General features: G+C 45.7%; 1 protein-coding gene and 1 long non-coding RNA gene across 8 annotated transcripts in view; one reads left to right on the top strand and one right to left on the bottom strand.

The window, feature by feature from the left end:
• The window catches only part of MID1 (midline 1), a 586156-nt gene extending 575460 nt beyond the window's left edge, over positions 1-10696 (top strand). For all 7 annotated transcript variants that reach the window (XM_045472348.1, XM_045472354.1, XM_045472349.1 and 4 more), the window contains 2 exons: positions 2885-3092; positions 8299-10696. In XM_045472348.1, coding sequence (XP_045328304.1) covers positions 2885-3092; positions 8299-8647 — 557 coding nt within the window. In that variant the 3' untranslated portion in view covers positions 8648-10696. The remainder of the gene's footprint in view (positions 1-2884; positions 3093-8298) is intronic.
• On the bottom strand, positions 3618-4057 carry LOC123595110. The gene is made up of 2 exons (XR_006711042.1): positions 3893-4057; positions 3618-3684 (listed from the first exon to the last, which is right to left on the bottom strand). It is a non-coding gene; the product is annotated as an uncharacterized LOC123595110 (long non-coding RNA).
• Positions 10697-15416: the final 4720 nt, after the last annotated feature.

Here is a 15416-nt window from a genome sequence, read left to right as displayed (position 1 = left end):
TCCAGATATCTGTCTAGCTAGGTCTGTGATTCTTAGAAGCGATTCTGCCCACCCCAGGGATATTGAACAATGTCCGGAGACATTTTGGGTTGTTACAACTGAGGCGGATGCTACTGATATCTAGTCGTTAGAGGCCGGGGCTGATGCGAAACATCCCACACCACACAGGACACAACAAAGAGAGATCTGGCCGATACATGTGTCTGGTAACACCGTCGTCTCCCTCTCTGTCTCTGCCCACATGTGTTTTGTTTTATCCTCTCTTTTCTCTTGACTATTTTTGATCTAGAAATATGTTCCGTAACATGGAGTTTCTTTGCCCGGGACCTCCCGAGAGAAAGCAAATTGGAGCGTGTCGGTACGGCACCGTGTTATAAGGTTCTCAGCTGGTCAACGGAATAGTTAACTGCTTTTCAAGAGGAACCCTCACTTAACCCAAGGCCTTGATTTCAGTGGTCGAATACGTCTATTTTCCTCCAGACATAGGTGTTTAAGACACATGCTCTTAAACACTGGGCTCCTTTCTCCTCTCAGTGTTTCTGCCGGTAAAGGAGGAGATGTTTTTAGAGATTAATTAGGGGGAAAAAATGAGTAAAGACATACACCGAGGTTAATTCTGTAGCTTGGAGACATCCTGCTTGTGCTCCGTCAGATTTAAATATTAAATGTTAAAGATAATGGATTCATTTCATGTAGACTATAGATAATGTCATCTTCTATTTCTAGACATGCAGTCATTGAACAGATGTTATCAAGTTATACGCGAGGAGTTGGCAGACTCTTTCTACAACGTGCCAAATAGTAAATATCTGGGGCTGCGCAGGTCAGATGGTCTCCGTCACCATCCGCTCATATCCAGCTCTGCCGTTGTAGGGCAAAAGCAGCCACAGATTACACATAAATGAATGGGCGTGGCTATGTTTCAATAAAACTTTATTGACAGACACAGGCAGTGTGCTGGATTTGGCCTGCAGGCTGTGGTTTGCCAAACTCCTATGGGTGCAAATATTACAGTGAATTGAATTCTTTAGTGAAGTAAGTGATTAATTTGTTCCTTGCACTGATGTGTCCTCATGAAAGCAGAAGCCTCTGACTTGGACAGAGCAGGCGAGGGTTTGTGTGAGAAACACAGCTGAGGCACAGGTGGAATTTGCTCACTGAGGGGGCAGGGGTTGGGCCTGACCTCAGCTGGCGTGATCCCGCTCCGTGCGTGTGTAGGTGAGGGTGTGAGCTGAGACAAGACAGGACACGTCTCACCATTATGAGGCCAATCTTTCTTTTTTCTTTAAAAGTTGAAATATTTGAAGCAAAACTATCTTCATGCTCTTCTTGCCTTAGTTCATACTTTATCCCTAATAGTTGCTGATGTGATCACTCCTGAGGACATATTTATTTCACAGGACGAGCTGAAATGTAAGTGACACAGGTAATCCAATAGGTCGGTCTCACAGCCTCTGAGAATGTCCGTGCCCTGACCAACACTTGAAGATCTTCTCAGCTCTCCCTTTAACCTTTTCTGTGATGTGGACAGAAATCTAAATCGGGTCAGCAGACTACAGCCCAGACTACAGCCAAATTTGGCTGTCTGTTTTTATAAATAAAAGGATTTTAGGGGTGTCGGCGTCATGTTTGTATCCGAGTGGCGACTGGAAATCCTCTGGCCTCCCCGCACGTGACGTAACACGCCTTCCCCCAGGCTCTCGGTGTCAGTTTCTCAGCGGCATCCTGTATCGCCGCAGCCAACTTCCCAAACTTTTCCACTGGCTGTCTCCCAGCGGGCCTACCAACTGCACCAGTGGCTGTGGAGTGTGGGCATCATGGTATTTGCGTCCTCTCCTAACTCGTTTCCCACCTTTAGAAGCTTGTACCCTATGTAGTGTTGGATGGCAGGCAGTCCTCCAAAGCAGTGTTAAATCCAAAGGAGTAACAACGGCTATGACAAGATGTTTAGGTGGGACTGCCAAGATTTTCTAATGGTTCAGTCTCCAAAACACAAATGTGAATAATGAAATAGAGAGGTAGGGAGGGCCTTATTTAATATATATTTTTTATTTCATATTTATTTGATTATGTATACACACACACACACACAACTCAGGAGTAGAAAACCCAAGTGTTATGATCACATTTTTTTCCCTGACCTTGTTGTGGGCTGGAAAATACACATTTTTTTCTTGTTAAAGTTTATTTACTTTTGAGAGAGAGAGAGAGAGAACACAAGCAGGGGAGAGACAGAGAGAGGAGACACAGAACCCAAAGCAGGCTCCAGGCTCCAAGCTGTCAACACAGAGCCCGACGCGGGGCTCGATCTCACAAACTGAGATCATGACCTGAGCCGAAGTCGGATGCTTAACCAACTGAGCCACCCAGGCGCCCCCCGAAATACACATCTCTATAGCCATTCTGAGCTCACGGGAACAATTAATTTTCAACAATTTCAGAATAACGTAAAGCCTATAGAATATTCCATGTGCCAAAATCTGCAATCTTGATTTCTTTGGTTTGTTGTCTGAAGTCTGCTGAGCGTGAGCCACATTTTAAGCTGGACTGAATATGGGAATGGTTGAAAATGAAGTCTTCATTTTCTCCTTCCTTTTGGGACACTGTTTGGCCAGTATGTACCTGTGCTGCTTGGGTCCATCTGGGACCCATGAAGATAGCTGTGGTTGAGCCCTGCCCATGGTACTGTTGAGTCCTTAGGTGTAACAGCTCTGGATCCCTGTCTCGGAACTTGACGGACCGGGAGTTCATGAAGGCAGGGACGTGTTCGTCTCCACTATATTACTGTGCTTTTTAAATCTGATTCTGAAAAGACATTCTTGGTCGTGTCAAAATAAACAGTCCTTTTCTTCTTCCTCTTTGTGTTTCGCAAACTCGTTCCCAGGCCAACCATTTAAACTGGACCCCAAATCTGCACATCGGAAGCTGAAGGTGTCCCACGATAACTTGACAGTAGAACGTGATGAGTCATCATCCAAAAAGAGTCACACGCCTGAACGCTTCACCAGCCAAGGGAGCTATGGTGTCGCTGGAAACGTGTTCATTGATAGCGGTCGGCATTACTGGGAGGTGGTCATAAGTGGAAGCACATGGTAGGCAATTCTATCTATCGTCCTCCCGTTATACAAAAGGCACGTCTTAGGCTGTGCTGTGTCGGAGCATTCATCCATACCAGAGCCCATCTTGAAGAATAATAGGTAGAAAAGCCTTTTTAGTCCGTTGTTGCTATGGTAATGCTGCATAACCAGCGCCCCGAAACTCAGTGGCTTCAAAATGATCGTTTGTTATCGCTCACCAACCACCCACATCCATGGGTCAGCTGTCAAGACCAATCTCAGCCGGGCTTTGCTTTAAGCTGCGGGTTGGATCTAGGTCCATTCTTTGTGTCTATTCATCCTCTTTGGACGCGAGGGGCACCCGGGCCATGTCTTTCTCAAGGAGCCTCTGCTTACGTCACCGTCTGCTGACTTCTGATTGGCCAAAGCCAATCACAGAGCCACACCCAAAGCCAGTGGTCTAGGGAAGTATATTCCTCCCATGGAGGTGAGAGGAGGGGGTGAGTATCCACAAAGCAGTCATCTGATCTACCATTCAGCCAGGAAGAACATTTTTTTTTAAATTTACTCCGAGAATTGCAGCTAAGGTGATCGAGTCCTGTCCCATGCGAGTCAGCCGACTAGAGCCCTGGGGCCCCGTGCCTGTTTTTGTAAATAAAGTGTAATGGGAACACATCCGTGCCCATTCTTTTCCACATTGTGGCTGCCTTTGAGCCACACAGCAGAGTCGAGCAGTTGAGATGGAACCCTGTGGTCCACAAAGCCGAAAATACGAACTCGGCGGCCCTTTACCGGAAACGTTAGCTGACTCCTACTCTAAAACACTACTCTTCGACCTTTAAAGAAAACTAATTGCCGTTGCCCTGTATGTTTGGAGATTCTGGACTGGGCCGATTACTGTAAATAGCCAGGAGCCGAGAGGGAGAAGCAGTGATCATAGGCTGGAAATCCCTTCGAAAGGTCCGTTAGATCCAGTCAGGGTGCGGTGTCCACGCTGGAATTGGTTAACCTTGCCTAGTTCATCTCACAAAGCTGATCTTGTCTATTCCACAGCCACAGACTGCCCCCCTCCCCTTACTCTGGCTGGCCGTCTCACAAACACCTGTTCGCTACTGCCCAGAAAGGCAGCTGTTTTATTTTTATTTGGCATATGTGCCAGGCGCTGGTCTAAGCATTCTACGGATGTTAACTCACCCGTTCATCCTAACAGCCGCACAAAGCCAGGTGTTGCTATTCCTACTTTACAGGTGAGATGGCTGAGGCACGTGCCCATTGGCTCAAGGTCACAAAGCTCAGAGGTGGCAGGGTTAGGAAGTCTGCAGGGTACAAGCGCTTAGCCAGGGGTTCACGAGCTTTTCTGTAAAGGGCTAAAGAGCCAGTGTTGCTGGTTTGGCAGGCCAGATGATTTTTATCCCAACAACTCAACTCTCCTGTTGTAGCGGGAAAACAGCCACGGACCATATGTCCACGAATGGGTGTGGCAGGGCACAAATAAAACTTCATTTCTAAAAACAAGCAGAGAGCCAGATTTGGCCCATGGGTTGTAGGTTGCTGATCTCTTTCTGCTCTTAACCACCGTGCTTGTGTTTTTGAAACATTATAATTACGCTAGGGCTTATAATGGTATGCTTGACGAGTGAGAGCTTCAACCTTGCTTAAAAAGACACACCTCAAATGGGCATAACCTGCAATGATGAGTATTGTAACGGTGCTATTTTTGAGATAAGGATGCTAAGACACATTGTGTCCGAAGTCCCTTGCAGTGTTGGTACAAGTCGACAGAAATCTAAAAAGTGAAATCATAAGCTTGGGTGTCTCCTTTCTCCCCAAAATGGTACCTATATTGGCCAAGCAAGTAGGTTTTCTTCCGTTGTGATCCCCACGATTCTCTTTGCCCAGAACATTTTCCTGTTCCAACACCCTGCCGGAGGATAGAGGACAAATCCTTCCCCCGCAACCTCCCTCTTCGGCTCTGGGCCAGATTGGCATTTATAGCTGCAGTGGGGCAAGATAAAAGCCCAAAGGAAAATACAATGAATTTTTGCAGGTGCAAAGGAGCAAACATTTCTAGTTAATTAACGTGCTGTATTAACCTGGGACAGAATCCAGTGTCTAAATAATTACAACCCCATTAATAATTATTTATGATAAATGATACCCGATCATTATGATCTCATTCCCATTGACGAATGGTGCGGGAAATTCCACCAGACCTCTTCAGTTATATAAACACAGATCGGTATTACCTTGAAAACACCCTCCAGATGTCAAAACCAACTCATGAGGGGGGGGAAATTCTAAAATTAATTGCCACACTTTGGATCATTACAAACTGGATCGTGTCAATTTCAGAAAAAATTCTCATGTAGAAAGTAGTTTAACATTTCCTGGGAGGTGTTAGAGAGGAAGGGGTGACCCATATGATCAAATGCTTGTGACGCCTTGATTTGCACCAGCTAACGACACGTATATTTTCTCGTGAAATACAGTCCTGACTTTCAATTAACATGTATGTTATGATCCCTGCAATGAGGCATGTTAACATCGCTCTGAGAAACGTAATTTTTATACTTTCTGAATTCTCCAAGTCTCACTGCGTAACTTAATGGAACATTACCTTCTGCCTGCACCTTTCAAGCTCGATGGAAATACGTACATAGTTTTACAGATTAATGATCATATAATGATATTTTCCTTTGCTTAATGGACTATACACAGAGTTATTTTCTCACTCCCTAATGCTGTTAATGTGCACTTGGTGTTTTATGAAATGGTCTTAACTAAACATGGGTTCGTACATGGATTACTGGGCCAGAAGTCGAGGGGGAAGGGGCGGGATTCTGGATTCTGCTCCTAATTTTAACCTCCGTGTTTTCCCATTTGCTAAATGAAGTCCGTCATACCTGCCGCGGCTACTTCACGGCGGGTTCAGTTAAGGCTCAGCTGGGAAATAAACGGCAGAGTTCTTTAATAAAACATGAAGGTGGTGACCGGCGACAAGAAGGAAGCAATACAAACATGACTATTTTGTGATGCAAACGCAGGTTCCGGGTTATCTGAAAAACGGAAACGGCGTCTGCTGGGGCATAGAGAAGGTCTCTGGGGAAAATACTCAAAAACAAAACAAAAACCTTTCCAGCGTGCCTCAGGTAGGTAGGGTTCAGCAGAAAAACAAAAGTCAGTCGAGGAGCCCCACGGAGGAGGGGAGCCAGCGGCTTACCAGAACCCCCCTGGTAAGTTCTGGAGTTTGCCAGAAGCCCCCGCAAACCTCACCTCTGCTGTCTGTTGTCTGGAAAAGGGCATTTCCCCACCTCTTAGAACTTCCAGATCTTCCGCAAAGCCATCACGGTGGCAGGACGCGACCCAGACTCCCACTTGAAAAGGGATTCTGGGAGATACAGTCCCAGGATTCACCCTGAGATGCAGAACAGAATTGGCAAGAAGGAAGAGAGGAGGCCAAGGTGATGGCAGACAGGCTGGTACACTGGCCTTTACTGATTTTCAATTCCGTCCTCTTTTTTAATTCAGTGATAGCATGTTACATTCATTTCTTTTTAACGCACCACTCTTAAAGTGATTGTATTTGAAATCCAACATGCGATTTTTAAAAGAAAGTCGTTTTATCAAAGACCAATGAAGTTTTTTTCTGTCTGCACTGGGTAAGGTACCATATGTCAATATCCACTTAGACTGGCTTCTGCTACAACATATTAAAAGTTGGGCTCGGAATCATTTATTCTTTCTTAAGAATGATGAGTTTTGCTTATCTTAATGTCTGGAATGTTGCAAATGTTAATGGAGGCATACCTCAGCAGGGTAAAAAGAGATTAGGGAGCTTAGAACATTGTAGAAAGAATTCTCAACTTTTTTTGAGCGGTTGAGAGTACATTTATTTATTTGTAAGCTTTCTTTTGAGAGAGAGTGAGCATGCAAGAGGGGGAAGGGAGAGGGGAGAGAGAATCCCAAGCAGGTTCCACACTGTCAGCCAAGAGCCCGACTCGGGGCTCAAACTCACAAACCGTGAGATCATGACCCAAGCTGAAATCAAGAGTCGGATGCTTAGCCAACTGAGCCACCCAGGCACCCCACGAGTACGTTTAGAATAACCAGGATATCTGTCTCTCAAAGACATTCAGAATTTTTTTAAATGTAGTAGGAAATTAATTAGAAGGGCTCTTGGCAATGATGAATCACATAATTTCTGGTGAGGGAAGGTATGGGAGAGTGTTGTTTAAGTTTGGGGCCTTTGGAGTCATCTGAGGTTCAAGTACTGATTCTGATGCTTATTAGTAATGTGTTATTGGGCAAAAAGAATAAAACAGCAGTTACTGAAGATTCCTTGCCAGGCCTCGTGCCCAGGATTTTACATGTGTTCTTTCCTTTACTCCTCAAAATAACCATCCGAGATAGACGCTGTCATTGTCCCTGTGTTATAGATGAGGAAAATGGCTAGGAGAGGACGAGGAACTTTCCCTACAAATGAAAATCATTCTCCACACTTGCCTTTTGCAAAGTGTGCTTGAAGTCATGGAAAATGACAGACACGGTGCCGGTTGAAAAATTCAAAGTAGGTCAAAAGGAGAAATCTAGGGTTGTGCCGTCCAGTATGGTAGCCCTGAGCCACATACAGTTATTTGCATAATTTAAATTCATTAAAACTAACTAAATTTAAAGTTTGGTTCCTCAGTCTCAGCAGCCACAGTTCAAGTGCCCAGTAGCCACATGTGGCTCGTGGCTACCATACGGAACAGAGCAGAACCTTTCGCTCATTGCAGAAAGTTCTATTGGACAGCGCTGGTCTAGAGAATTCACTGTGTGGGTCTTGATGAGTGGAAAGAAAGAAGGAAAAAAGGGAAGGAAGGAAGGAAGGAAGGAAGGAAGAAAGGAAGAAAGGAAGAAAGGGAAGGGAAGGGAAGGAAAGGGAAGGGAAGGGAAGGGAAGGGAAGGGAAGGGAAGGGAAGGGAAGGGAAGGAAAGAAAGATAGAAGGCAGCAAAACACAAAGTTCAAATTCTCATGTAATGTCGGAACTAAAAACAGGAATATGAGTAAATACAGCAGCCCATTTCTACCCACTGTATGTGTGGGAGGGAAGGAGATGAGGAACACCCGTGTCAGGGTCCTTGCCAAGCTTTCACTGAAGAATGAATCCGGTTCTCGAGACCCCGGAAAACCGTAGAAGGGACGTAGCACACCTGTGCCCCACGCCTCACCGTTCTCGCTGTCACCATTTTGTTTGTGCAGGTATGCCATCGGCCTTGCTTACAAATCGGCCCCAAAGCACGAGTGGATCGGCAAGAACTCTGCTTCCTGGGCACTGTGTCGCTGTCACAATAACTGGGTGGTGAGACACAACAGCAAGGAAACCCCCATCGAGCCGGCCCCCCATCTCCGGCGCGTCGGCATCCTGCTGGACTATGATAATGGTTCCATCGCTTTCTACGATGCTTTGAACTCCATCCACCTCTACACCTTCGACATCACGTTCTCGCAGCCTGTGTGCCCCACCTTCACGCTGTGGAACAAGTGTTTGACCATTATAACTGGCCTTCCGATCCCAGACCATCTGGACTGCACAGAGCAGCTGCCGTGAGCGCTGGGCCATGTGGAGCTGATTTCTGGGGGATTAAAAAGGGCCGTGGCCACCATTTCAGGGACCGAGAAAGCACAGGCTTCCAGAGTGTGATTAATCTCGCCAAAAAGTGTCCAGAAATCGGCTAGGATAGGACTCAAAATAGGCGATTCTCCCCCTTTGCTGTCTTTTGTATTAAGTACATGCTTTAATAATTTCTTCAAGTTTTTTTGTATCTACAGGAAAAATTATAGATTATTTATAAAAGAAACATAACCGGAATTCCAACTCTTAGAAAGTATTTGGTTTTGCACATTAAGAGGCCCAGAAGCGTACGGGCTCTTCACAACAGCCTTCGTCTCGTCACGCTCTGTGGGCTGGAGGAAAAACTCTTGTAGTTTTGTGTGCTTATCCACCTTCTCACATCCTCATATCTCATACCGATCCCCTTGTAGGTCCTGTCGCCCTGACAGTGCATAATAGAATATGCAAGTATCTTAAAAATAAAACATAGCTTTGAACCTAGTAGGGCAGTAAACGGGCTTTCTTACTGTGGTTTATTTCGAAGTGTTTTAACTGTGATGTCAAAAACTTACTGGCTCAACCGGAACGGAGAGCAAAAGAGAGAATTGAATGAATTGACTCTGGAGCTTGGACTCCACCATGGCCCAGTCTTTAATCACCCTCCAATGGCTGGTGGGGTAATGTTGGAAAGAAAGGTTGTGAAGCCTTTGGCCATGTGTGACCTTACCTTTCCCAGGATTCAGGATTCTGGGAGAACATTAAGAATTGAGATTGCAATTGAGAATAGTCTCTTTGAATCCTACTGATTTTTCAAAACGTCTGAGGCTGATTTGTCTTTGATCAGAAGTAGGGTTCGGTTTCATGACCGAATAAGTCTATTTCGTTCTTCCTTTTAGTAGTGTCTTTAGGCCTGTGACATTGCTTTACTACATTTAATAGCCGTCCTATCTCCCTCTCCCCCAAATCATTTTTCTTCGCTGGCTGGGGCTGAGGGAATAAACATTTTCTGTTACAAATGGCAGCACCACTTTGGATTGACTTTGCTCTCCAGGACATCAACACATGGCCCTGACTGTCTCTACCACGTCCAAATATAACTCACCCGAAAAACACTTAATATTTATGAGTTGGTAATGACAAGGGACGTTGCGTAAAGTACTATTTACTGGTACACGTGCCTCGAAAGTTATAAAAAGACTTTTATTAAACACATCTTGAAAGATGTAGAGGACCCTCTGTGTTCTAGCATAGTTTACGATAGAGTTGTGAAACAAAAAACAAAACAAAACAAAAAAACAAAAAACAAAAAACACGCAAAAAAAAATCAAACTATTGCCGCGCTGGAACCTGCTAATAGAACCAGCTAATAAGCTGTCAGGTGGGATTCTGGGCATGCTGATCTGGTAAGATGGAACGGTCCATGAAGTAAGGCTTTCTTAAGCAGTCGTTGGACCCGGACCAGGAATCTGGCATTGGTTCTATCTTGACGAAGGGCATGATACCTGTAAGTCATTTCATTTGCTAATGTATTGATCTGAACTACTGGGTTGGCCATTTTGACTGAACAGACTGATGAATTTAAGCATTGCTTTTTAGCAATTTCGTTGTTAACCAAATCAACCAATTGCCTCCCTGAAATCCGTCCACAGACCCACTGTTTTCAGCATCACGTCACGTGACTGCGAGCCCGGACCCCGTGGGCCACGTCATGGGTGTTTCTGTCCCCTTCACTGGCAGACACTCTCCTTTTTCGTAACAGATAGAGTTTATATATTTACTATATTATTTATACCCAGATGAATATTTTGATAGCTACTTAGGACAATTTCACATCTAACAGATGGACACCTCAATGGAAAAAAAAAATAATCATTCTCTGGAAACGATGTTTTTGGTTTTTTTTTACAACATAAAACAATGTGTATTTGCCTTCCTGGACAAACTGAAAGGGTTGTAATTTTTACATACTGTTTTGGTAGCTGGATAATGGATATTTTAATGCACTTTGTACACCAACAGGTTTTAAATAAAAGGGTCTAAAACTCAGCTTCTGAGTTTTTCAAATCACGGTCGCCAGGTGCCAGTAGATGCTACGGTTTGCCTTATGATGTTAATGTAAAGCATTTACAAGGACGATATTTGCGTGAACATAATGTTTTTCAACATAAAGAAGTTACTACTCAAATTTTCACCGCAAGCCATTTAGTTTATGTTTTGGCTATTTTTATAAGGACGAGAGGGATTATGTTATAATTTGGTTGTGGAAGTCTCACTCTTTGCTAACTTAAAAACCTTGTGGATAGTAGCAGTTACTATTTCCCTGTTGTCCTATTTACAGGAAAATATGTATATGGTGAAAGGCCACAGTGTTTCCTTTCGTTGCTGTAATGATGTAGAAAAGATTTCCATGTGGATTTTTTTTTTGAGAGTCTAAAAAAATATATGCTATAAACATTTGCTGCAGTACAATTCTTTAAGTGGACTGGGGTCACCGTATTTTGTTTTCGAGATCCGTAAATTAATACAACCAAATTGATGCGGCGCTGACCAAGGCCGCCGGGTCTGACGTCGTGGGTGTGTGAACAGGTGCTGTCACCATCTTGAAATCCTTAATAATTTGTGAATAAGGGGCCTGCATTTGCATTTTGCGCTGGGCCTCGAACGTTATGTAGCCGGTCCTCATAACGGAACTCAGGAACATGGTACCTCTCTTCCTGGTGGATACAAATGAAGAAACCTGCGTCCGGTGTCAAACGTGGCTGGCCGTGTCATTCAAGGAGGAATCTAGACGGATTAAGAGGAGAGCGGGCGTGGGTGGAGATTTTCTTTCCAGCTTGAAAAAAACAAAAAATGACTTCAAAAACTGACTGCAAATATTGACGATGATTTCAGCTGGAGAAGAGGGAACGGCCTGATGACGAACAGGCGGTTCATCACGGTACTGAGATGTTGACCCTGAACTTGCCAAGGAACTGAACCGGCACCGTCCAGCGAGCGCGGGATTCGGCTTCGGCTCCAGGCACGTATGCGGTGCCTGAAGAGACACACGCACGTACGCTCGCGTACGTGTGCTTTTGGTGCTGGGAAGTTGATGATCTGGTCTACCTGTGTGAAACGTTAAGCAGGAAGCGGGAGGACGTTTTTGAAATAGTGCTTCTCAGCAAGGGGGCGATTTGGCAATGTCTGGAGTCAGTTTTGGCTACCCCAGCTTGGGAGAGGGCGCTGCTGGCATCTGGTGGGTAGAGACCAGGGATGTCGCTCAGCTTCCCACAGTGCACAGCGCAGCCCCCCACAGCCAAGAACGATCCGGGCAAAACATTCAATGCCTGATCTCTCGAAAAGAAAAGGGGACGCTTCACTGCAAAAGCTTCACTGCCGTGGCTCCTTCAGTTTAAACGATATTTACGAAACCGTTGTAGAAATCTGGAATCTGAAAGGCAGTCCAGGCCTGCGCAAACGGGAATCCGGTGACCTGGTGTCACAGAGATCTGGATGCGATCTGCTTAGTTTGGAAAGGCAGAGTGGACTCCGTGTAGGCCTGCTCCTTCACCTGAACGAATCTGGTCCCTGGTACTCGAGTCGCAGTGCCACGCCCTCGGCCCGGACTGTTCTCTCCATTGCTGTTGCTTTCTGGTTCAAAATAAAATCATTTTTGTGGTTCCGAGGCCCTCCGTCTCGCCTGTCTCTGTTGCCTTGTCATCATTTTGTGTGTTCGCATTCGTGGTTTCCACAAACAGCTTCTGCTGGTTTTTTGAACTCCTTTGTAACATACGGTGTCTCCTTTTCCTGCCCGAAACTCTCCCATCCAGCCTCCCCGCTTCTCTCCGTTCAAAATGCAGTTCCTTTACAAGCCTCAAAATAATCCCTAGGAAATTTCAAAACCACAATAAGATCCATACAGGAGTGGAGATCCAGCGCAAGAAGGCTTGATGTCGAGTCTTAAGTCTGTCCCCAACCCCATCCCATGGCCCCGGGACTTGACCTTCTCCCGTTAGAGGTGCAAGCCCTTTCGATGGAAGCCCGGGCTCTGCCGAGTGGTCATGGGTCCCCGGCCTCAGTGCCACCTGCGAGCTGCTTACAGATGCCCGTTCTCCAGCCCTACGCCCTGACCTCCTCGGCAGCATCTCCGGGAGTGGGAGCAGCAGTAAGTTCTAACAGGCCTTCCCGGCGATTCTGATGCTGGCCACAGTTTGTGAAGCAAAGCCCTGGAAGGCTTTACCCAGTCCCCTCTCCCGTGTGAAAAATGCGCTTACGACCTGAAGTGTGTTTTCGAGGCAAAGTGCTTCAGAGGCCGTATGATGTAATACGGTGATCGGTTCTTAACCCGACAGAGCACGAAACTTGCCTTTTCTTTTTTAGAAATGCTGACTCCTGGATCCCCTTCTGAAACACTGGGGCTGAGAAGGTCTAGAGTGTGGCCCAGCACGCTGTCCTTTTGTTTCAAGTGATTCGAAAGTGCTAGACCCCTGGGGTGCGGCACCTTTTCTTTTGCCTTTTTCTTTCAGTGTTTATTTATTTTGAGAGAGAGACAGAGCACGGGCAGGGGAGGGGCAGAGAGAGAGGGAGACACAGAATCGGAAGCAGGTTCCGGGGTCTGAGCTGTCAGTGCAGAGCCTGACACGGGGCTCCAACTCACAAAACGTGAAAACGGGACCTGAGCCGAAGTTGGATGCTTAACGGACTGAGCCACCCAGGCGCCCCTCAACACGTTTTCTATGAAAGTCAGTGAGTTTTTTTAGGGTTCGCAGGTCATACCTATCTATGTCTGTGGCAACCTCTTAACTCTGCAGCTATAGAGTGAAAGCAGCCATAGAGGATACGTAAATGAATGGGTGAGGCTGGGTTCCAATAAAACTTCACAAAAACAGGCACGGGGCTGCATTTGGCCCATGGTGCAATTTGCCAACCCCGACTATAACGGATATAGTACTTGACTTGTGGCCCGAAGCCCAGGGGACATTCTCTATCTTCTCTCTCCCTGAGGGCTCAGCAGCCCCTCAGGGCTCTGGGCCTCTTAGCTCTCAAGTCCTTTCCACCTTTGAATTACATCAATCCTGAAATCACAGAACTCGTGGAGAATTAGTTACCGAGTGCTTAAGACAGGGCCACTCAAAGGTTATTAGAAGATTCTTTCATTCAACAGAGTGGAGTGTGTCGGGTCTAATGATTAGCGTTTACCTCTTTCATAATTTCGACTCGAATCAGCCCTTCTCACAAGTGACAGGTGTGTAAAATATATTCCCTTTAATAAGAGTTTTGAAGCACATCTAATTTGAACGTTTGAAACTGAACAACTGCTGCTGAAATTAATCACCTTTCAAAGTCAACTTGAAGGGCATGCCATACACTCCAGAGAGTAGCCCACATCGCCTTCTTTGGTAAATTATTATTTTTAAAAATACAAGGGCACCTGGGTGGCTCAGTCGGTTAAGGGTCCGACTCTTGGTTTTGGCTCAGGTCATGATCTCACGGTTTGTGAGTTCAAGCCCCGTGTTGGGCTTTGCGCTGACAGTGTAGAGCCTGCTTGGGACTCTCTGTCTCCCTCTCTCTCAGCCCCTCCCCTACTTGCTCTCTCTCTCAAAAAAAAAAAAAAATATATATATATATATATGTATACATATACAATATATATGTATATATATATAGACGTACAATATGTTGAAGAAGGTAGTTGCTTGTGATTAGAAGAGGAGCATAGAAAGGGAGAGACGTGGAACTTGCAAAGTCCTTCTCTCTTGAGTATCATTCTCCCTGGGATGCACATTCAAGAACAAAATTAAAACGCGGTTGAGGCCTTCTGGAAAAGCTTTCTTGCAGCTGTTCTGTCTCAACACGGGCGATTTATGGAGAGGAATTCAGGTCTCCCTTTGGATCTTTTGCAGCCATGTTGTCCGGAGAGAATTACAAAAGCATGATCAAATAGGAAGTATAGCAATTAACAAGCAAATGTGTCATGGCCGAAAACCAATTACCAATTAAGGAGAGACACAGAAAAAAATCATTTAATGAACATTGGTGCTTCTGCACGGTCTATTTATTCTCAAAGCTTAATTTTTGCTTCTGGTCATTAAAAGCTGTTCAATTTCAGTAAAATATTTCAGTTAATAAAGCTTGTAACTTCCCCAGTCCTATCTTCCCTCCAGCTTCTACCCTCTCTCGCCTCCTTTTTTGTCCAGCTTCTCAAAGGGAGGTTCAGACGTTCTGCCTCTATGTCGTCACCTCTCATTATACCCCGCGCCCTCCACCAGGCATTCAGTGCCTTCGCTCTACCATACACTTTTGGCCTCATCTTGACATACGGCAGCTTTTGAGATGTTGACCACTTCTTTCGTAATCCCTCCCTACGCAACGCCATCCACACCCCCTCCTCCTTCACCATTTTGTGCAGGAGCCTCCCAAATTTAAATCTCTACGTCACATTTCTCTGCCCAGCTCAGCCCCTTACGTCGGCCTGCCTATTTGGTCTTCTCCTTTGGATGTCTGAAGGCTACCTCAAACTCCACATGTCCGAAACTGCACTCATGCTCTCTCCCCCCGAACCTTGCCTCATCCAACCCGTTTCATGAACCCCAAACCACAGGTTCGTGTTTAGAGCCTTCCTCGCCCTCCATGTCCCATCCATCACCAAATCCTGTTGGTTTTATCTCTTAAGTATCTCTTCAACTGACCTACTCTTCTCTCTGCACACAACTTCCAAGTCCCAGCCTCCAGATCTCCCACTCTACAGGTGACCTAACCTGCCATCCACGCCACACCAGCCCCCAGG

The sequence above is a fragment of the Leopardus geoffroyi genome, chromosome X (assembly GCF_018350155.1).
Source record: "Leopardus geoffroyi isolate Oge1 chromosome X, O.geoffroyi_Oge1_pat1.0, whole genome shotgun sequence".
NCBI lineage: Eukaryota > Metazoa > Chordata > Mammalia > Carnivora > Felidae > Leopardus > Leopardus geoffroyi.
The sequence above is the reverse complement of the archived record's forward strand: the minus strand, read 5'-3'. Positions and strand labels throughout refer to the sequence as shown.